Consider the following 24,168-nt stretch of genomic DNA (forward strand, 5'->3'; position numbering starts at 1 on the left):
GGTCTGTGTCTTATTAATAGAGATAAGAATGATGTCATGTGACCTCCCAGAATCCTCCTCACCTCTCCGGTCAGGTCTGTGTCTTATTAATAGAGATAAGAATGATGTCATGTGACCTCCCAGAATCCTCCTCACCTCTCCGGTCAGGTCTGTGTCTTATTAATAGAGATAAGAATGATGTCATGTGACCTCCCAGAATCCTCCTCACCTCTCCGGTCAGGTCTGTGTCTTATTAATAGAGATAAGAATGATGTCATGTGACCTCCCAGAATCCTCCTCACCTCTCCGGTCAGGTCTGTGTCTTATTAATAGAGATAAGAATGATGTCATGTGACCTCCCAGAATCCTCCTCACCTCTCCGGTCAGGTCTGTGTCTTATTAATAGAGATAAGAATGATGTCATGTGACCTCCCAGAATCCTCCTCACCTCTCCGGTCAGGTCTGTGTCTTATTAATAGAGATAAGAATGATGTCATGTGACCTCCCAGAATCCTCCTCACCTCTCCGGTCAGGTCTGTGTCTTATTAATAGAGATAAGAATGATGTCATGTGACCTCCCAGAATCCTCCTCACCTCTCCGGTCAGGTCTGTGTCTTATTAATAGAGATAAGAATGATGTCATGTGACCTCCCAGAATCCTCCTCACCTCTCCGGTCAGGTCTGTGTCTTATTAATAGAGATAAGAATGATGTCATGTGACCTCCCAGAATCCTCCTCACCTCTCCGGTCAGGTCTGTGTCTTATTAATAGAGATAAGAATGATGTCATGTGACCTCCCAGAATCCTCCTCACCTCTCCGGTCAGGTCTGTGTTTTATTACTAGAGGTAAGAGTGATGTCATGTAACGTCCCAGAATCCTCCTCACCTGTCCAGTCAGCAGGTAGATGATCTCCAGAGTGAGGTTTAGGATCCTCTCAGTCATGTGACTCCCCTCCTTCTCCATCCTCGATCAGGTGATGTCTCCCCACTTAGGCTCTGTTGGCGTTTCTTGAATCAGAACACAAAAATATACAATGTATGTAGTAGAGGGGAAAATATATTGGACAGTTGCTTGTCTTTGAGTGAGAGGAAGAGAGTGCCACACTCCATGCGATCGTACTGGTGCTTCATGATTGGTCCATCGCAGTCACATGGGGGGAGGTCGGACTCTGACTTGAGCTTCTTTTCTTGACTGAACGCAGCGCCAGAGTTAAAAAAAAAAAGAGGTGAATCTGCTGGCGCCAGCATTAAAGTGAACCTGTGGAGGTCTAAGCACAAATTCACGTAAAATGCGGCCAAAACAAGCTTATCGTAGCCCAAAATCAAAGGGAAACCCACCCGATGGGGACAATAATCTACCACTGCAAAACGGCTTACGGGCACAGTCCCGTCCTCAACCAAAAACGAACCAGCACAAAGGAGACAAGCTGGACTTCCAAAGCTGCTCCTTCCATCACTATATTATTAATTCAGGTGGAAGAGAGACCCGGGATCCACTGACGCGTTTCACGTCGGAGTTAACACACGAAATGCATTAGTTTACCCACGCGGTGCATTTTTTTTTCACCCCGATTTTTAACAAAACTTGCACAGAGAGTGAGTTCTATACTTTTAATGCTGGTCTGACAACCCCACATGTGTCCTTCATACAGGACACTTTATCCTACTCACAGGCTCACATGACCCCCCCATATAGTCCACAGAGAGTGATGGGACCCCCTTCCTGCTCTCATATTAAGAAGACATTATTACCTCCTCCTCACTGGGAACACACTCTCCAGCCTGGAGCTCCTCCCTTCCTCCTCCTCTGGACTACAACAAAATGGCGGATGAGATGACCCCCCCTCAGATATCAGCTTGACCCATTTAAATTTTACTTCTGTTTAATACAGGGAAAATACCATAGTTGTGGTTTGTGCAACGCTGGCTAGATTTCACGAAAATAAATGGGTGAAATTAAATTGAGATGAGAAGTAGGTAGTCTACGACAAGATGGCCACCGCTCCTCCTGGACTGGGGACACTTCCTCCACTCACACGGCAAATAGCCGCCCTCTAGTGGTGGTTCTGTCGACACACAGGCATAAGCAGCCTCTTCAGTCAGCTGTGTATGGACTCCTGCCTATGACGTGCAGCACGTAGGTGGAGCTGCCTCTGAGGTTAGTACCCACCTCCAGTAGGGGCAGCACCGACCACCTTGTTAAAGCTGGGCATTTGCCTCAATGCAGAAGGGGAAGCGGCCATTTTGTTGTAGCCCAAAAAAAGGTAGAGATGAGTTTTTATACTGAAAGAAGCTTCCTGCTGGAGAGTGTGTTCCCAGTGAGGAGGAGGTAATAATGTCTTCTTATTAAGAGAGAGAAGGGGGTCCTAGCACTCTTTGTGGACTGAATTGGGGGGGCAGTGTCATATGACTTCAGCCAGGTCACATGTCCATTTTAAAGTACACAGGTGGGATGGTTCCATTTGAAGTTGGGCTCCATTTTCTTCTTGGCTGATAACAGATATTTTGTATTGTATCTCTTTAGAATAATCCTCACAGCAGAACTCTCCTCATATAATCATTACCATGGCTCAGGACGGGGGCGGTGATGTGTGGAATCATGAATGGAATCACATAAGTGGGAGAATGAAGTATATTAAACAGGCCGCCAGCTCTGCCTATCTCAGCGGGTGGCCAGTGTAATCAGTTCCTCTGATAATATACAGGGCCGGCATAAGGTAGAACTCCAGGATGAAAATAAATAGCCCATTATTAGACTGCGCAGCAATATTCACCTTCAATCCAAAGCTGGCCCTTGCAGTACCTATTTTCCTCCACTAGGTGTCCTCAGTGTGACCGCCAGCATCATTCAGCCCACTTCCTTTGAGCTCAGGCCGTCATGGAGCATCCTAGAGGTGTGATAGGTGACTTCTCTTGTCCCCATAGGCTTAATGAATAGGATGAGCTCTGTTTTAGTCGGGTGGTCTCCTTTTCCTGTCTTAGTGAAGAGCAGCAGAGGTATTCTCTGGGCTAGGATGTGCCCCCTCACAGGATGTGTACCCTCTGCTCCTGATCTAGTCTATCTTCTAAAAGATTAAATACAGTTCCAGGTTCTTAGTGGTGCTCACAGATGGTGGAGCTCATCGCAATGAATGGGTCAAGGAAGACCATAGATAAACAGGCAGCTGACTCTGGGAATGACCTTGGGTGCCATGACCAGTGCTGCTTCTCCACTGATGCACCGAAGACAGACATGGACAACGCCACCCCCTTGTCTTAGATGGATCACTCAGATTACATGGAGCTTGTTCAACAAATGTGCGTTGCAGAAGAATTCACAACCACTACTGAACATATATACATGGCTACATTGTGTTTACATTTCAAGGATATCTTTATACTATCTTCATTATTTATGCAAATAAGTTAATTATCATTGGACAAACCCCTCATTAATTCCAGTCAAACCCGCCATTGTAACCCTCCAGACATCCAGAAGATTGCCTAATTACTCAACCATAACACGTTCATGGGACGCAAGTCACCTTGGAGCCTCTCTTGCTCATTCCCACACAACAAAGGACACTTTGCACTCACCCCCACATTCTGGTCGTTACATGGTTAGAGGCAGAGGCGTAGCTAGAACCTTAAGGGCCCCGGTGCAAGAAACTATGAAGGCCCCCCCCAACCCCCCCGCCGCCATGGCACTGTGTGGTTAACAGGAAGGATGCCGAGGTCCCCAGCAAGTGCGGGACCTCAGGCAGCCATTTTAGTTAAAAATTTTAGTGCCGGTGATCTGTCGAGAACGCCGACCCAGTATCTGCATTTGCGCACAGATGGGATTAACGAGGTAACCGGCATTTATTTACAATATTTACAAATATTGTCCATGGCAGTAAATGATGGGTGGCAGTAACTGATAGATGGTAGTAAATGATGGATGACAGTAACTGATGGATGGCAGTAAATAATGGATGGCAGTAACTGATAGATGGCAGTTAATTATGGGTGGCAGTAAATGATGGGTGACAGTAAATGATGGGTGACAGTAAATGATGGATGGCAGTAAATGATGGGTGGCAGTAAATGATGGGTGGCAGGAAATGATGGGTGGCAGTAAATGATGGGTGGCAGGAAATGATGGATGGCAGTAACTGATGGATGGCAGGAAATGATGGGTGGCAGTAAATGATGGATGGCAGGAAATGATGGGTGGCAGGAAATGATGGATGGCAGTAACTGATGGATGGCAGGAAATGATGGGTGGCAGTAAATGATGGATGGCAGGAAATGATGGGTGGCAGTAAATGATGGATGGCAGGAAATGATGGGTGGCAGGAAATGATGGGTGACAGTAACTGATGGATGGCAGGAAATTATGGGTGGCAGTAAATGATGGGTGGCAGTAAATGATGGATGACAGTAACTGATAGATGGCAGTAAATAATGGATGGCAGTAACTGATAGGTGGCAGTTAATTATGGGTGGCAGTAAATGATGGGTGACAGTAACTGATGGATGACAGTAACTGATGGATGACAGTAACTGATGGGTGGCAGGAAATGATGGATTACAGTAAATGAAGGATGGAATATTATTAACGGTCACAATTAACAATTTAAACGAAATACTTTGTGAAAAAATCCCGGTTTCCTCGATAATACTGGTCTGTGCGCAAGCGCAGATGCTGAGGTAGGCAAATTCGACTACGTCGGCGTTCTCGACAGAACACCGTTATCTGCGTTTAGTATCGGGGCCAACTATGCGGGACTACAAGTCCCAGCAATACATTTTAATAAAAAACAGCACTTGAATACCACCAGCATCGCCCCCCACACACATTTCCTCCGCCCCCCCCTTCCCGATCCATACTTACCTTACTCTCATGCAGGACCCTCGTCTCGGCGGCCAGGGGGCGGGGCTAAGTGGAGAGGGTTCTCACACAGCAGAATGTGCTGCCTGGCGGTGCCTGCAGCACATTCTGCGTGACTAGTGACAGCCTCTCCAGCCCCGCCGCACAGCCGCCCCTACACGCTGCTGGAGGCAGAGCAGCGGGGGCCGGAGCGCATTATCTCGGGGGGCTCTCTTCTTCCTCTCTGGGCCCCCCCAACAGGAGGAATGCCAGGGCCCGGTTGCAATTGTGATCCTGGTAGTTCCACCAGTGGTTAGAGGACCAGACGGAGAACAGGCAATGACTACCAGGCCTGCAGCCTGACTCAAGCCATGTCCACATGCACCAGCACCTCGTAGGTAGGGACGGCTGAACCTGCCCGGCAGGGAGATCTGAGAATCCTATTAGAAATTTGTGAAACCCAACTGAGCAGAAAATACACTATGTGGTCTGCGGGAGGGGGGAGGGGTCTTGATACTAAATTCGGGCCATTTTTAAAGTGTATTGAGAAAAATAATTTTGCATATTGTAGGCGGACAGTGAGGTGTGCGATGTTGTTATGAATACATTGGGAGGTGTGTTAAATATCATTTAGATGTGTGTTCCTATGGGAATGACAGGTTCTCTTCATGGATATATGTGCTGTCCTAAATTACATTACAGTGTTTGTCTTTCACATTTCCTCCTTCTCTTGTTGTCTCCCTATCAAGACAACATTATTTGTTGTACATACAATATATATTTATATGTTTTTTTCCTGTTGTTCTCTCACTTTTCTTATGTCCTGTGACAGCGAAAGCGACATAAACCTATCAGACAGATGAGATGGAGGAGGGGAGTCACATGTCCAAGAGGATACTAAATCTCACCCTGGAGATCATCTACCTGCTGACCGGAGAGGTGAGGAGGATTCTGGGAGGTCACATGGCATCACTCTTATCTCTATTAATAAAACACAGACCTGACCGGAGAGGTGAGGAGGATTCTGGGAGGTCACATGGCATCACTCTTATCTCTATTAATAAAACACAGACCTGACCGGAGAGGTGAGGAGGATTCTGGGAGGTCACATGGCATCACTCTTATCTCTATTAATAAAACACAGACCTGACCGGAGAGGTGAGGAGGATTCTGGGAGGTCACGTGACATCACTCTTCTCTATTAATAAAACACAGACCTGACCGCAGAGGTGAGGAGGATTCTGGGAGGTCACATGACATCACTCTTATCTCTATTAATAATACACAGACCTGACCGGAGAGGTGAGGAGGATTCTGGGAGGTCACATGACATCACTCTTATCTCTATTAATAAAACACAGACCTGACCGGAGAGGTGAGGAGGATTCTGGGAGGTCACATGACATCACTCTTATCTCTATTAATAAAACACAGACCTGACCGGAGAGGTGAGGAGGATTCTGGGAGGTCACATGACATCACTCTTATCTCTATTAATAAAACACAGACCTGACCGGAGAGGTGAGGAGGATTCTGGGAGGTCACATGACATCACTCTTATCTCTATTCATAAAACACAGACCTGACCGGAGAGGTGAGGAGGATTCTGGGAGGTCACGTGACATCACTCTTATCTATCTATGACCTGAGTAGATTGATGAGGTATTTGGGGAAATTGCATATATAAAAAAACTACGTTATTATGGGATGAGATTTGTTTTCTCTCTGTAGTAATGTTTATCGCTTCTCTGCCTTTTGGCTAAGATCAAGTGTAGTATCTGTTCTTATCAGTTTTCGGAGGGGAACAGCATGGACCGTCCCTGGGACGGGCGGTTGCTTAGTACTCTCTGAGTGAAGGTGGGTGTTGAGGCGACCCCTTTTTAGCAGAGGGGGGAGTTTCCTCGGCACTATTGCCTCCTGACTAAACGGATGCTTGCTCGGTCTGGCCGGAGGGTTCGGGGGGCTGCAGAGCCCGTGGTGCTGTGCCCCCTGGGGGTGGCGTCCCAGGGGTGCTCAGAAAGTCACTAGGGTGTGGGACCCCACATGTGACTCACTGTGCACATGGACACGGCACCTATTGCATTTTCTGCACATCGCCTCTTGGGCAGGCCTTATGGCTAGTCTGGGGCAATACTTTTGCACTCCGGCCCCTAAGGCCTGTCAGCGTGGTGCACTGGCACTTATCTATGCACTACATGCACGATTGGCACTTTTTTATTTTTCTATTTGACCCACAGATTGCCGAGGGTGCAGGTTCCTTCGGGGGCCCATTCCCGATGTGGGGAGGAGATTCTGTCTCCTCCCACCCAGGGGGTCTCTCTTCGGTAGAGCCCCCTACCTAGTACTATGTGGGACCTGCTTCGGCAGGTGCCCATAGGATCGGGGTCCGCCGGCCTTCGGGTTGGTGGACCATAGTAGTCTCAACCCCTGTCAGGAGCCTTGCGCCCCGGGGGTGTCGGGAAATTGTGGCCCCTTCTTTATCGAAGGGCCAAGCACCCATGTGCATGTTTTTGTGTGCTGTGATTTCTCAATTCACTTTTTTTGTTCACATGGGATTTCGTTTTCGAGCACGCTCCACGGGCTTCCAAAAACAAAAGTAATGTTTATTTCCCACTTATAATGCAGGACTGTATTATAGTGAAGAAGCCGTCTGCAGATCATGTGTCACAAAGATGGAGCAGGAAACAGAGATCCATGAAGGAGCCTCCAACTCCCCCAAGCAATCACAAGAAGGTTCTAGAAGTCACCCAGAAGATCATTGAGCTGCTGACGGGAGAGGTGAGCGGTGCCGGGAATTCTGGGACATGGTCCAGGAACAGACAAGGGATGTGTCTGGATGGTGACTGTCTCATTGTGTGTGTCAGGTTCCTATAAGGTGTCAGGATGTCACTTGCTCATTCAGCACAGAGGAAGTAAAATATTTAGGATGCGAAGATCTCAACAAGGACGTCATGACGGAGAACCGGCCACCCCTCACATCACCGGGTAAGAGGAGACTTTTATGTCTTGAGTATTGAGGATCCCCCTAGATACACACATCCTCAAGAACCATGTGTCCTAATTAAAGCTTATATTATGCTTGTCCTTAAAGAGTAATACAGAAATTGTTGCAAAGAACGTAATGTATCTTATCTAGGATGATGGCCTGACTATTGTTAAATTAGAAGATGAAGAGGAGCCTTATATGAGGAATGACAATCTATGTAAGGAGGAGGAACGTTCTCCAGAGATCAGCACAGGTGAGTCATTATTATTATTATTATACAGGATTTGTATAGCGCCAATAGTTTGCACAGAGCTTTACAATATAAGGAAGACATTACAGTCACAATACAATTTAAGACAAGATGGTAAGGAGGGCCCTGCCCGTGAGGGCTTACAATCTAAAAGAGTCATAAACACTAAATGCAGAGAAGAGTCCCAGATTCTCCTTGTCCAGTCACTACAACAATCTCTTCTTCTCCCCCCTCCTCTGTCAGTAGACAGTAATGGGGGGACGGAATGTGTCTAGTGGGGGGAGTCAGGAGCATCAGCCTCTATTAGACTACGGCTCTCTTCCTCCTCTTCACTCTCTTCTTTATTCCCAGACCCCGGAGACACTCAGAGGGACCTCAAAACTGAGGAGGAGGAAGAAGGACATGTGAGGATCAAAAAGGAGGAAGTTCCTGTAAAGATCAGCACAGGTGAGGAATAATAACTAATACAGAATGATGACCAGCTCGTGGTTCTCTTAGTCATTTATCTCTTCTGGTCAGGTCTGTGTTATCAGAGCTAAGAATGATATGTCACCCTCCCAGAATCCTCCTCACCTCTCAAGTCAAGCTCATTGCTTTTCCCAGATGTCAATTGAAAGCTTGAAATGGAATATTAGGCATCCCCGGCTGCAATACTGACAATGCATTAAAGGAGAACTATGAGGTGGGTGATTTCCACTCGTCCTCATAGTTAGAGCCGACCTGTGACAAAGAAGCACTCACAGTCCGGCTCTAACGATCGGGAAGTGAGGAGAAACATGCCGCCGATCTGCTGCTCACTTCCTGAGCTTTGGGTCACGGGAGGAGGTTAGTATATGTCCTCCTGTGACCCTAAAGAGAACTATGGGGAAAAAACACTGACCTCATAGTTCTCTTTTTAGGGTTGCTGAGGCTGCTGCTTCTTCATAACAACCCTGAGACTGCTGCAGGGGACAATAGTGTAGGCCGGGGGCAGCCAAACTTCAGCCCTCCAGCTGTTGTGGGACCACCCCATAAGGCATTGCAAGACTCTATCCACCACAGGCACGTCTTCAGGAGGCTGATGCTGGATGGCATTTGTAGCCGACAATCGGCTACCCCTGGTGTAGACGGACCTTCAAAAATAGTTTAAGAAAGTGACTGCAGTTACGTTTTTGAAATCCTCACACCGGGAGGTGGGGTTGTGACCCGCCTCCCGGCTTCTTGATTGGTTAGGAAGCCAGGCTTCCTAGCCAATCGTGAAGCCAGCTTCCTAGCCAATCGTGAAGCCGGCTTCCTAGACAATCGTGAAGGCGGGTGGGGCGGGTCATGACATGCCAGCCAGATTCCTGATTGGCTAGGAAGCCAGCTTCACTTGTAGGGTAGGCAGCCTGGCTTCCTAACCAATCAGGAAGCCGGGCGGCATGTCATGGCACGCTTCCTGGCTTCCTGATTGGTCAGGAAGCCGCGCTCCACAGCAACAAGTGAGGTGGCTTCCTAGCCAATAAGGAAGCTGGGAGGCGGGTCATGACGTGCTGCCTGGCTTCCTGATTGGCAAGGAAGCTGGCTTCACTTGTTGCTAGTCAGTCTGGCTTCCTGGCCAATCAGGAAGCCAGAGGGCACCTCATGACTCGCTGCCCTGATTGGTCAGGAAGCTAGACAGCCTTGCAAGTGATGCCGGTGTTTTTTCGCTAGAACATCGGCTTCGCAGGCAATCGGGACGCCTTCCTGATAATCGAGCACAAGGCACTGGTACTCGGTATCGGCAACTACCGAAGAATAAAAATCGTTACTCGATACTCAAAAAACGTTTTCGGGGCAGCCCTAGAAACATTAAATACAGGGTGCACCCTTGACACCGATGTCACATCAGAGAGCATTATAAAGGTCCTAAAGAGTTAGCACAGCAAAAGCTGTTTGCTATCAGACTATCTCTCTCTAATTGGATCTTCTTATTGAGCTATTGAAGCCTGTATGCAGCAGACACTTAGGTCAGTCTGGTAGATGTGTGAAAAGAAGCGCAGAGCTCCAGCTGTTGTCCGGTGATGTAGATATGAAGACAATGTCAACAGTTTATTTTTATCCCCAGACATAGTTAATAAGGAACATCTTCAGTTACCTGCACCCCAGCAATGTGACGCCTGTGCTGTCCCTCGTTGCCGGCACTACAACCTTTGCCCAGTCTTCTTCTGCGTTGAGCAGCTGTAGCCATCTTGATTGGCCGGCCCAGGATGACACAACCCCTGTGCCCATGCAACTCATCCCGCCATAAGAGGTCACGTGCCGTAGAGGTCACATGCCATAAGAGGTCACGTGCCGTAGAGGTCACATGCCATAAGAGGTCACGTGCCGTAGAGGTCACGTGCCGTAGAGGTCACATGCCGTAGAGGTCTCATGCCGTAGAGGTCTCATGCCGTAGAGGTCACATGCCATAGAGGTCACATGCTGTAGAGGTCTCTTCTGCCATAAAAGCCTTTCCTGCTTTTAACTTTCATCACTGTTTTTGATCGGGCATTTTATTTCGGACGACTTTTTATTTCATTTTTCCTCTTCTGCTTTGTCTCTGATTTCCTCCAGATGAACAACACATCAGCAACAACATGGGGGGACTTCCCATTAAGGACATCACATCCGGGCCTCGAGGAGAAAGCCCCATGACCCCAAATCTCCATCCTGTCCATCCCAGTGCAGATCTGTCATCTGATCCCTCCACACGTGGAGGACGTTTTCCAGATCACTCCCCTCCCGTCACTCCTCATACAGATCATAGAAAGGGTGAAAAGTTCCCGTGTTACATTTGTGGGAAATGTTTCACCCGGAATGAAACTCTCACCGTACACCACAGATCTTACACGGGGGAGAAGCCATGTTCCGTTTGCGGGAAATGTTTCCTTCGGAAGTTGTGCTCGATTAACCAAGAAAGATCTCACACCGAAGAGAAGCCCTTTTCGTGCTCCGAATGCGGGAAAAGTTTCAGCCAGAAGTCCAACCTTACTTTACACCGACGGATCCACACCGGCGAGAAGCCGTATTCTTGCCCCCAGTGCGGGAAATGTTTCCACGTAAACGCCCGCCTTCTCCAACACCAGAGGACTCACACCGGGGTGAAGCCGTATTCGTGTTCGGAGTGCGGCAAGTGTTTCACCGAGAGCTCAACTCTTGCTAAACACAAGCGAACTCACACCGGGGAGAAGCCGTATTCGTGTTCGGAGTGCGGGAAATGTTTCAGTCAGCGCTGCAATCTCGAGTTACACAAGAGAATCCACACCGGGCAGAAGCCGTATTCGTGTTCGGAATGTGGGAAATGTTTCACAACTAGCTCGGCTCTTGCGAATCACAAGAGAACTCACACAGGGGAGAAGCCGTATTCGTGTTCAGATTGCGGGAAATGTTTCACGGGGAAAAAAAATCTTCTCTTACATCAGCGAGTTCATACTGGGTAGAAGCCTTGAAAAACGCTCCTCATACATATTTGTGAACCCTGTGCGGGGGAAGTAGGTCCAGACAAACATTCCGTGACTTGCAATTGCTGAATGAAGGAAATCTGCACCGTTCAGTTTGTTCTGCTTACTTTTAACATGGACAACACATTGTAGTTTTATCTATTTATTTAATTTTGGGTCTGTTTTCATTCTCTTCTGCTGTTATTCACATTTGTGTGGCATTATTTTATAGGTACATAGATTAAAAAGTCTATATAGTTTCTGTATTCACCTTAACCCCTTCATGACCAGGGACGTACAGTGTACGTCACTGGCATCGGGGCTGTTTACACAGACTCCCAACGGTCGGCTTTACAATAGAAGCGATCAGGCGGCTCAGCTGCTGCCAGATCGCTTCTGCGGGCCGGTGAACAGGTCCCCCGCCCAACACCCCCGCCGTGTTTTACTGGATCCGTTGCCCCTCCTACGTGCCCGGGACCGGCTTCTCTGGTGTCGGGGGGAAGCCGGGGAGGAGATGGACGAACCTCCGTTCATCAATCCCCTCCCCGTTCTATGGGATCGGGAGCGATGCAGATGACATCACTTCCGGTCCCTGGGCTGTCATTGGTCGGCTCCTGAAGCCCAGCTATAAGCTATTGATGTGCGATCTGCACTTCGATAGCTTTTTTTGGAGTGTAAAGGTGACACTGGGGGTCTTTTGGACCCCCAGTATTACCTTAAAGAGTACCTGTCACCACCATCTGCTCTTACATGGGGGGCTTGCGAGCCCCCCTATGTGATAGCAAGTAAAGTAAAAAAAAAACACAACATTTTTTAAAATGAAATAAAATAAATGTAAAAATTATAAAAAATGTTTTTAAAGGCCCCCGCGAGCACACGCGTCTTCACGTAAACACGCTTCGGGTGCGCCTGCGTATGAAAACGACGAACATTCTACACATGTTGGGTATCGCCGCACACGCCGGAGTGAGAACAATAATTCTGGGGGCAGTGTTTTGGGGTATCTCTAAACTAATGACCTGTGGGGGGGCTTTTAAAGTGTCGTCTATGGACTTTTTGGGGTACTGAATTTTGTCGCCGTTTCACAGACGCACACAATTTTTATGTCGGGTATCTATTTATTTGTTGTCACCTCATCTTTTATATTGTATTAAACAAATGGGTATTTTATTGTGTTTTGGGGCATTTAAGTGCATTTTTCACTCAATGTTGGGGTTTGATAAGGAGTTGCGCTAATATCGTGAAACATAAAAATTTGCAAATGCCGCCATTTTATTCTACAGGGTCTCGGCTTTCAGAAAATATATCATGTGTTAATGTGTGTGTGTGTGGGGGGAGGGGTTTAAGTAATTTTCAGGCCTAAAATGTGGAATATAACATGGGTGCAAAAAAAACCCCAGGAGGCGTGTTGCCCGTACAGGGAAAAGGGCGATTATTACATTGCCGAAGCCGTGAGAGGAATCAGGTGGGCGGCTCATGTAAGTCTACGGAGACGCTGTGTCCCTGCTTCCCACACCTCCGAGTTTTCACAGCCGCTTACACACGGTGCGCGGACCTGGAGGATTTAATTGCTTCAGGGTGTAGACCTGAGACGGGTTGTCACATCCATCTGGAGACGGGTGCACTAGAAGTCAGACAACCCTTATAGAGGCCCCAGGAATGGATAATGAGGGAATGGATAATGAGGTAGTTCTATCATCCACGTATTCCTCCACAGTCTGACCCACATGACGGCAATACAGAGCAATGTCCAGTGACTGGTCTGGAAGTAGGCAGAGGGAAGAAAGACACATATCCTCATTCAGGACAAAGGAAGACACAAAGAGACAGATCTGAGTCATCAAGCCATCGCATGCTTCTCCGGAACAAGGAATGGAACCTTCCAGGATACGTCTGTCAGCTCTGCAACCTTCCAGGATGAAGTAATACCCTGTTTCCCCGAAAGTAAGACCTAGTTTGGTGGTAGCATGTGAGGGGGAAGAGCAGGAGAGATGGTGTCAGCCTGCAGGGACATACTGTATTAAGGGGATGACGGAGGACTACCTCCGGCCAGCGCAGTGACTGAGAACACTGCAGTACCAGACTTCACCCACTGCTGTCCCCCTAAAGACACTGCTTAATGTAATGGTACTGTACTGTAATGTGTACCGGTAAATGGTACCATACTTTACCGCGTTGTCCACTGTCTGATGTCCGCACTGCTGCACTGCTGGTACCGCTGATGGCAAAGGAAGCCGGCGCTGTAGAACGAAAGGCTGCGGCGGGGGAGGGAGCAGAGCCGCATTAGCCGATACTTCCTCTATAGCGCCGGTTACTGTGACAGGCGGAGTGATACCAGATAACTTTAGATTGTTGTACATAAAATAAAAAATAAGACATCCCCTGAAAATAAGACCTGGCGTGTTCTTTTGGGGGCAAAAAAAATATAAGAGTCTTATTTTCGGTGAAACACAGTAGGTAGGAGGAAGTCCACACACCTTCTTTCTCTTCTCCTTTTGCTCTTCTCGCTCTTCCCCTCTTCTCTTCCTCTCCTCTCTGTCTCTTCCTATTTTACTCTCCCTCTCTTAATCTTCCCTTTCTCTCTTCTTTTTCCCTCTTTCTTTCTTTCTCTCCCTCTGCTCCTGTCTCTTTCTTTCCCTCATTTCTTCTCTCTCTTCTCATCTCTCTTTCTCTTCTTCTCTCGCTTCCTCTTCTCTCTTTCCTTTCCTCTCACTCTCCTCTTTCTACTCTTACTCTTTCTCTCCACACTCTTTCTTTTACTCTTCTCTCTCTCTCTTCCTCCCCCTCTTCTCCTTTCTCTTCCCCTCTTCCTCTTCTTCTCTTTATCTCACTCTTCTCTCTCTTTCTTATCCTTTCTCTTATCCTCTCCCCTTTCCTCTTCTCACTCCTTTCCTCTCACTCCTCTTTCTATTCTTTCTCTCCATTTTTGGGATCAGGCTTCATCTCGCTCCCCCCCTTCTCCTCTCTTTCTTTTACTCTTCTCTCTCTTCCTCTCTCTCTTCCTCTCCTCTCACTATCCACCTTTCTTACTCTCCCTCTCTTAATCTTCTTTCTTTCTCTTTCCCTCTGTCTTCCTGTCCTCTTTTTGTTCCTCTCCTCTCTCACTCTCCTACATTTGGGGGATCAGGCTTCGTTTCTTTCTTCCTCTTTGTTTCTGTCCTACATTTGGTGGATAAAAGCTTCCACACTTTCCAGCAGCAGAGGATCTCTTCTGTACCCCCACCACCACCACCTCTCTACCCCTTACAATTGTAATTTAAAGGGTGTACTGGGCCTTTTAATGTATTTTATGGGGGGTTTTGAGGTCAAATCAAATAAAGATGTAGATCAGCAGAACACAAATACATACAAAAGAACAAAGTATTCTACATGAAATAAACTAAGCTCAGTGGGGGGAATTGATCAGCTCTGGAGCCGTTGCCCACAGCAACCAGTCACCTTCTCTCATCAACTTGCTCAGTTAAGCTTTGAAAATGAGAGATGCTGATTGGTTGCCACGGCAACTGCTCCAGATTCCTTCGGCTCCAGTTTTGATCAATTCCCCCCAATGAGATTTCAGCCAGGTGTTCATTGACTTATTGCTTCTGAATATTTTGTGCTATCACATTCATCCAGAAGGTGGCGCTCTAGGCTGATAATACAGCTTTCGTAACCGCACTTCTCACATGAATGACCACAATTCTCCACTCGCACAACTCCTTTAGCTGCAAAAACATAATTTATATTGTACTATTAAAAACATGTAAATTCCCTTTGTTCTAGATCAGCAACTTGTCTCCCTCCTCGTCCACTTCCGCCCTGTGGCTACAACACTTCCGTTGTTTGCGTTCCATAGTGGCACATCTGCTTCCTGTTTACCATAGTGACGTCCTGCCACTGGGCAATTTTCCAGTGTGGAGCCAGAGCCACAGCTAGAGGCCGACCGTCTTTGCTGTGACAGGCTGAACTGTCCCTAATGCTGGAAACCGGTGGCGGCCATTTTGTTGTAGCCCGGAAAAGGAGGAGAGCGGATTTTTGTAGTCGAAAGGAGCTTCCTGCTGGAGAGTGTGAGCCCAGTGAGGAGGAGGTAATAATGTCTTCTTATTATGAGAGGAGGAAGAGAGAGAATGGGGTCCCAGCACTATATCTGGACTACATTGGGGGGTGGTCAAGTGACTTTGGTCAGGTCACATGTCCTGTTTAGTGGCTGTCCATGTATCCCGTTTTAAACAGGACAGTACCGCTATCTCAATCAATTTTATAGGCGCAGAGCGCACTTTGTGTAACTTCCTTCCAGTCAGTGGTGTCGCGGAGGAAGAATAAGCGCCGGCGGGGACTTTAGTCAGCCATTTTATATGATCAGCAGGGCAGTGCTCCAGAGCGTTAAGAAATCTCCAGGTTGATCGCCTAGGTCTCTGCTCCTCAGACTGACACAATGGAAGGATATGAGGCAGAACTGCCAAATCAACGAATTTCTGTCAATTCGGCAGTTCATCCGAACCCAAATTACTATATACCCGAATATATAGTAATTTGTTGTATGGGCGCCGCCATCTTGGTGCATCTGACGTCACAAATGAAGACACACCACCCTCTTGGGTGCACCTGGATGGCGGCACCCATTGTTTTCTATGCACTCAAATGTGTGTGTGGAGGTGCCAGCGTTCAATATGGCCACCACCCTTTTTTTTTTTTTTGTCCAATGTGCAGTTTCGGATGTGGAGGCTCGTAGCCTCCAAATCCCAAACAGAATAATTTATTTTGTTCAAAACTTTATGCTGCACGTTTCGGAACCTGTTTGGTCCCTTCATCAGGCAAACAAAGATGAAGTTAGCCTGATGAAGGGACCAAACAGGTTTCCGAAACGTCGCCATTTTGTGACATCACAGAGGTCAATAAAATATTGACTGGACTTCAGCTGGAGTGCCAGTGACTTTTTCATATATATACTGTTTTCAATGAACAGTCGCGTGATCGAAAACGCACTGCAATCGAATGAAAACAGCTTGGCATCTGAATCGCCTAGGTGTGAACCCAGCCTCAAAGTTACAATAAGGGTTTATCTCTGGTAAAAGGTCTGAGAGGGGCTGCTCTAGAGCTGGGGTAGCCAACCAGTGGTCCTTCAGATGTGGTGAAACATCAAATCCCATGATGCATCTCTCTCCGTGAGTCATGTCTTTGGCTGTGAGAATGTTGCAATGCCTCATGGGATTTGTAGTTCCACCACAGCTGGAGGACCACTGGTTGGCTACCCCTGCTCTAGAGGGTGTCACCAAGCCAACCTTCACCCAATCAAGATAGCTAAGGGGTGTAATATAGGAGTGCTGAGGCCTTTATGATATTTCAGTGGACCCACCGCTTACTATTTGTAACTGTATCAGTATTTTCAGAGTTTTACAGCCGGACGTCTAACATATTAATGAATAGAATGCAATCACCATTTGATGGATCTCAAACCTGAACGTGACCCGATGCCTTTTCTCTTTAGGAGATGTAATGTGGCTCATTCGCCTTCTGTACATTATAACATTGGCATGTTTGGCGTCGAACTGATTGTAATTCTCTTATACAGCTGTTTGAACGCTTGTTATCAACGTAGCTCCGTCATAGCACAGTTTATGGAACTTGTGTGACTTAACTTTGTGTGATTCAGCACCCAGACTCCCAGATGTGGAATCAAGCACCAGACGGGCCTTTTCTGATCCGATTCCATTGGATAACATTGGTTGTAATAGAAGGTTACCATGGCTATTGGCTTTCCAGCCCCCACCAAGTGTTGTTCATGAAGACATTTAGCCATTTACAACCAGACTTGGTGATAGGCTGGGCAGGATTTATGATCCCGGTAGAAGTTTTGTTTATTCGACTTGATCTGCTCGAGCTGGTCGCGCTCTACTGCGGGGGAGTCCAGTCTTGTCTGTGGCTCCTAAAGGTTGCCGCCCTTTGCTGAAGTACAAACATCACATTTAAAGCATTTTGTCCAATTTTGGGGAAATGATGGTCTGGTGTGCAACCCGACTTCAACCTTCTCACTGCTCAGCTTGGGGTCAGCAGGCCTCCTTCTCCTCACACCGTACATCACTACAGGAAGTAGAAGTGTTCCTGCACAAACTTGGTTGGTTGGGGCAAATGGTGGGAGAGATAAGTATTCAATCTTTTGACAGGGGCACTTTTTTAATGTGGATATTCTGATTGTTCATGAGGTTGCTTTAAATAAATGTTCTTTATTGGTCCTGTTTTTATATTTTTGTGTCCAGGGTCAGCTGAAGTGAAGGCATAACAATAGTTTCTAAGGAAACACCTCAAAACAGGTCATTGCTTGAACAGTGCTTGAAGATGGAGACGGAGCGCGGTCACGTGACTGAGAGGATATTAAAACTCACCCTGGAGATCATCTACCTGCTGACTGATGAGGTGAGGAGGATTCTGGGAGGTCACATGACATCTCTCATATCTATTCATAATACACAGTCCTGACTGGAGAGGTGAGGAGGATTCTGGGAGGTCACATTACATCACTCTTATCTCTATTAATAAAACACAGACCTGACCGGAGAGGTGAGGAGGATTCTGGGAGGTCACATGATATCACTCTTATCTCTATTAATAAAACACAGACCTGACCGGAGAGGTGAGGAGGATTCTGGGAGGTCACATGGCATCATTCTTACCTCTATTAATAAAACACAGACCTGACCGGAGAGGTGAGGGGGATTCTGGGAGGTCACATGACATCTCTCTTATATCTATTCATAATACACAGTCCTCACCGGAGATGTGAGGAGGATTCTGGGAGGTCACATGACATCATTCTTACCTCTATTAATAAAACAGAGACTTGACCGGAGAGGTGAGGGGGATTCTGGGAGGTCACATGACATCAATCTCATCTCTATTAATAAAACACAGAGCTGACCGGAGATTGGATTTTGGTTACTCCTAGTGGCAAAAAACTGCATTCATTTATGGTGGGATGTAAATATTTTCTCTCCTAAAACACAGGAAAGCCTTATAGTGAAAAAGCCATCTGACCATCACATAACACGCAGGTCACAAAGTTGGAGCAGTAAACAGAGCCCCATCATATCTGAAAAAAGCAATGACAAGAAGATTCTGGAAGCTACTCAGAAGATCATTGAGCTGCTGACGGGAGAGGTGAGCAGTGCCGGGAATTCTGGGACATGTGTATGTCAGGTTCCTATGAGATGTCAGGATGTCTCTGCCTCATTCAGCACAGAAGGGAAATATTCAGGACACAAGGATCTCTACAAGGACGCCATGATGGAGAATCGGCCGCCCCTCACATCACCGGGTAAGAGGAGACTTTCATTTCCTGAGTATTGAGGATCCCCCTAGATACACACATCCTCTGATATAAAGACATAGAAACAATGTATTCAGTCAGTGTGTGTGTTTCCTACAGATGGATCCAGGAACAGGAATATCCCAGAGAGATGTCCAAGTCCTCTGTATTCCCGGGATTCCACACAGGAACATCAGGAGATCCCGCAGGAGGATCAGGTAGATAGAACCAAGTGTCTTAATGAATATAACATGTTATATCTGAAATCATAATGCAGATAAACCGGATTAATCTTCTACAGGGTAAAGGCCTGATTATTAAAGCTGAAGATGGAGAAGAGATGCTTGTGAAGAGTGTTGATATGTGTAAAGAGGAAGAGGTTTCTCCAGAGATCAGCACAGGTGAGTCATAAACACTGAATCCAGAAAAGAGTCCCAGATTCTCCTTGTTCAACCATAACCCTCCTCTGTCAGTAGACAGAAATGGGGGGACGGAATATGTCTAGTGGGGGGAGTCAGGTGCCATCAGCCTCTATTAGACTCCGGCTCTCCTCCTCACATCATGTCATTGTGTGTTACCAGCCAAGAGACTTGACCAGTCTCCCCCCCCACACACACTCTCTGGGGTCTCTCATACATCTCAGTACAGGGGGCTTCACTCTCATCTTTATTCACAGACCCAGGAGGCACTCACAGAAACTTTAAAGCTGAGGAGGAGGAAGAAGGACATGTGAGGATCAAAGAGGAGGAGATACCTTCAGATGTCGGCACAGGTGAGGAATAAATGCAGAGAAGAGTCCCAGATTCTCCTTGTTCAGTCACTATATTAACCTCTTCTTCTCCCCCCTCCTCTGTCAGTAGACAGTAATGGGGGGACGGAATGTGTCTAGTGGGGGGGAGTCAGGAGCCATCAGCCTCAGGACCCCAGGGAGGCTCAGAGAGACGTCAAAGCTGAGGAAGATGGACTTTTGAGGATTAAAGAGGAGGAAGTTCCTGTTGAGATCGGCACAGGTAATAAACACCTAGTTGTGACCATTACTAGGTCCGGTGGTGGCATAAGGGGGAACTTGGAGAGGCGGGAGAGAGTCAGCGGTGCCAACGAAGCCAGCGCTAGAGGAAGCGAGGCGGCAGCGGAGGGAGCAGAGCCGCATAAGCCGATGCCTCCTCTATAGCCCCGCCTCCTGTCACAGGCGGAGTGATACCAAATGCGCTCCGCCTGTGAGGAATCGATAGTGAAAGTGCGCTTCCCTCATTCTGGCCAGCGATTGGTTAGTAATTTGCTCTTGGAAAGGTACGGCACCCCTGATTGCCCTGATCACCATATTTGTGTACATGAGGACATGTGGATTGTTGTACATAAAAAATAAGATCTAGTGTGGTTTTTTTTAGACAGCGTCTTATTTTTGGGGAAACGCGTTATGTACAGAAAAAGATTCTTGTGTTTCAGTAACTACGACAGTCCTCCTGCATGAGGAAAGACCAATCTGTATTACTGACCCGTGTCTATCTATGGAATCCCTTTCTTTGTGTGTGGTCCATTACTGTCCTCTTCTCATGTATCTCATAAAATGGGGAAGTTGTCTCTACATGTCGCCTAGTGTGAGAAAGGACTGTTATCATACTTCTAGAATCATCTCCCCACACTCTGGCCTGGGATCTATTAATGGAGATGAGACACGTGATAAGGGAGGGAGGGGGCAGTGACGTGCGAGGAGGGAGGGGGCCGTGACGTACGAGGAGGGAGGGGGCTATGGTAGAGAATTAGTCATACTCCTGCCCCCATATAATAATTCTAGAGAGTTCTCTCCATCTGATGTACTGCATTCCATCCAGGGCTGCAGGTCCAGAATACTGCCCCTGTGTGGTCAGGTCTCTGCGCCTGTAATAGAGTAATGTCATGTGACACTCCCGGAATTCTGCTCACCGATCCAGGTCCGGATCACTGAAGTTCCGAGAAGTCTGCACTACGCTTGAGGTCAAATTGTAGGCATCCCCTGCCTTGATACATGTTCTGTCCTCGCTTACCTAGTGGTCTGTGCGCAGCTTAACCCTTCAATAAGTCAGACTGTCGGATCCTTGAAACTTTATTGAACAAACATGGCGGGCTGATACCAGGGGAGCAATAAAGAACAGTACACAATCAATACATGATTAAAGTGGAAGTCCCTGTGAGGAGGTGAGTACTCCCTATCTGAGTGAGGGGTCATGGGATGATGGATGCGGTGAAGCCCCCCAATTGGTCGGTTTTAGACAGATCCAGAAAAGCTTCCGTCATTGTCTCCAGACCAAAAACCAATATGGAACCATCTAGAAGTGTATATTGTGCCTGAAAGATTGACCCGCTTCCCGGTATGTGATTGTGCCCAGGAACTCCTGTACCTACAGTCTCCATAGGTGTCTATCTGCAGTGTGAGATCTGAGGCACTGCTGCACCTAAATTCTAGTCTCAGGAGATTTGGAGTAAGGTTTGGCGATGTCACCGCTCTCGGTTCTGATACGTGGAAGCAAAGCCCTGCCTCTACCAAGATGGCCGCCTTCATACAGAGACACAGTGCAGAACAGGGGGTAGCCAAACCCCGGCCCTCCAGCTGTGGTGAAACTATAAATCCAATGATGCATCTCTCTCCGGGAAAGTCATGTCTGTGGCTGTGAGAATGTTGCAATGCCTCATGGGATTTGTAGTTCCACCACAGCTGGAGGGCCAGAGTTTGGCTACCCCTGGTACAGAACAAGGTTTGGTCAGCCAGTAGTGGGGAAAGGTCAGCCGAAGGTAGACCACGGGCCATGCTGGTGACTCGTCTTTTGCGCTTTTTTGGGCAAAGTTTCACTTCCTGTTTAAAGAGACGCCAGACAATTAATTTCGACCCCCGAGACTGGTACTGGGGGCTGCCATCTTGGATGTGATGTCAGTAGTCTGCAGACTGAAGTGACACTTTCTAGTATTTCCTTTTGAGGAGAGGCAGAGGAGCTTGGCCAGCACAGATAGTAATTGAGAAATCCCAGAAGAGGAGGGGGCTATGACGTGGAAGGAGGGAGGGGGCTGTGATGTGGAAGGAGGGAGGGGGCTATGGTAGAGAATTAGTCATACTCCTCCCCCCATATAATAATTCTAGAGAGTTCTCTCCATCTGATGTACTGCATTCCATCCAGGGCTGCAGGTCTAAGTTTCATCCACAGCTCCCCCTGGTGGTAGTGTAACAAATCCGAGCCTTATGATTCGTCGGATGGTCATCAGACTGCAGGAAACGGGACACATCATTGGGGTCTCGATGTTCTTCAGGAGGGTTGTACGGGTTCATCAATGTTGCTACATGGAGAGTTTCCAAGCAAATAGGACATTTCTATGTAGAGGGAAGTCCGTGTTCTGGGGTCCATATCTTGAGGTTGATATTTTGACCCGTGTTTTACGTCTCTGAAGCTTGAGCTGTTGAACTCTGTAAACCACATAGCAGCTTAGATTACCCTCTGAGAACTTGTGAAGGGCACTTATATTGCAGCCAACTTATCATTTTTGTTTGATGCTCTTTTTTACCTGTTGCCCTTTCATCTGTTTATTTCCTCCAGATGGACAATACATCAAGAACGACACGGTGATGGGTCCCATAAAGGACTTCACATCCAGTTCTCCAGGAGAAGACCTCAATGCCCCAAATCTCCATCCAGTCCTGCCTAGTAACGAGGGGTCATCTGATCACCCTACTCCTGGGGGGAGTTTTCCAGATCACTCGCCTCCCATCCCCCCTCCTCCAGATCATAGAGAAGATGAGAAGCTCCCGTGTTACATCTGCGGGAAGTTTTTCGCCAGGAATGAAACTCTCACCGTACACCACCGAGCGTACACGGGGCAGAAGCCATGTTCCGTGTGCGGGAAGTGTTTTCTTCGGAAGCTGTGCTTGATTAACGAAGGAAGAACTGGTACCGGAGAGAAGCCGCATTCGTGTTCAGAATGCGGGAAATGTTTCAGCCAGAAGTCCAGTCTTAATTACCACCTCCGGGCTCACACCGGCATGAAGCCGTATTCCTGTTCCCATTGTACTAAATGCTTTCACACAAACGCCCGTCTTCTCCAACATCAGAGAACTCACACGGGGGAGAAGCCCTATTCGTGTTCGGAATGTGGGAAATTGTTCACCTCGAGTTCAGCTCTTTTTCATCACAAGAGAAGTCACACTGGGGTGAGGCCGTATTCATGCACGGAGTGTGGGAAATGTTTCACAGAGAGTTCGGCTCTTGTCAAACACCAGAGAACGCACACTGGTGTGAAGCCGTATTCATGTGAAGAGTGCGGGAAAAGTTTTACTTCGCACTCGGGGCTTGTGAATCACAAGAGAACTCACACGGGAGAGAAGCCGTATTCGTGTTCAGAATGTGGGAAATGTTTTGCTACGCCGTCTGCTCTTTTTTACCACCACCGAACCCACACCGGGGAGAAGCCGTATTCGTGTTCGGAATGCGGGAAATGCTTTACCGAGAGTTCGGCTCTCGTGAACCACCAAAGAACTCACACGGGGGAGAAGCCGTTTCCATGTTCAGAATGCGGGAAATGTTTCACGACGAGTTCGTCTCTCGTTGATCACAAGAGAATTCACACGGGGGAGAAGCCCTATTCGTGTCTGGAATGCGGGAAGAGTTTTACTATGCGATCAGCTTTCGTTTATCACAAGAAGACGCACATGGGGGAAAAGCCGTATTCATGTTCACAGTGCGGGAAGAGTTTTTCCGAGAATAAAAATCTGCTTTTACATCAGAGAAGTCACACCGGGCAGAAGCCGTATTATTCATGATAAGGATGAGAGAAATGTTTTTACTGAACAGCTCATCCTAAAGGACACCTAACAACTCGCATGTGGAATCATGGACCCTGTGCGGGAATTTTCTGGTAGTTCAAAAAACATTAGGTCACTGGCATCTTCTGGACATTGGAAACTGTTGGTTATGGACCATTTTTCAGGTTCTCCGAGTTTGCTGTGGTGTGTGAGTGCGCTCCTTGTACCGGACAGAAACAGGCATCACGCACTTTGATTTTTACCCATTTGTTAACATTCAATAGAGTATGCTTTCTTTTTATTGCTTTTGTGTTTCCTTTGTCTGTCTTCATTGTCTTCTACCTCTCAGGTGGTCGCTGCTGTTGCATACATAGGTACAGCATTCGTTTAAAAAGCCAGCAAGTTCACAACGGCTTTCATCCCCCCGGCTGTGGCACAAGATGGGCTGGTCCGCAACCTAGGTGAGTATGTTGGCAGAGTTAGGATTACATAAGAGGTGGTCAGGGTTACAGAGAGGATTAGTATTGGAGTTGGAGGGATCGTGTTAGGCTCACAGAGTTAGGGTTAGTGTTGGGATTACAGGGAGGATTAGTGTTGGGGTTACAGGAAGGGTTAGTGTTGGGGTTACAGGAAGGGTTAGTGTTGGGATTACAGGG

At 47.5% G+C, this 24,168-nt stretch overlaps 1 protein-coding gene across 1 annotated transcript; it reads left to right on the top strand.

Moving 5' to 3' along the window:
* The first annotated feature begins 7,761 nt into the window (after positions 1–7,761).
* LOC108796629 (gastrula zinc finger protein XlCGF26.1-like) lies at positions 7,762–23,543 on the top strand. The gene is made up of 6 exons (XM_018568129.1): positions 7,762–7,795; positions 7,975–8,049; positions 8,398–8,493; positions 10,600–11,461; positions 22,098–22,101; positions 22,595–23,543. Exons 1-6 carry the CDS (start codon positions 7,762–7,764, stop codon positions 23,528–23,530), a joined length of 2,007 nt encoding a protein of 668 aa, XP_018423631.1. The 3' UTR covers positions 23,531–23,543.
* Positions 23,544–24,168: the final 625 nt, after the last annotated feature.

Source organism: Nanorana parkeri, unplaced genomic scaffold (genome assembly GCF_000935625.1).
Source record: "Nanorana parkeri isolate BGI_ZX_2015 unplaced genomic scaffold, ASM93562v1 scaffold1142, whole genome shotgun sequence".
NCBI lineage: Eukaryota > Metazoa > Chordata > Amphibia > Anura > Dicroglossidae > Nanorana > Nanorana parkeri.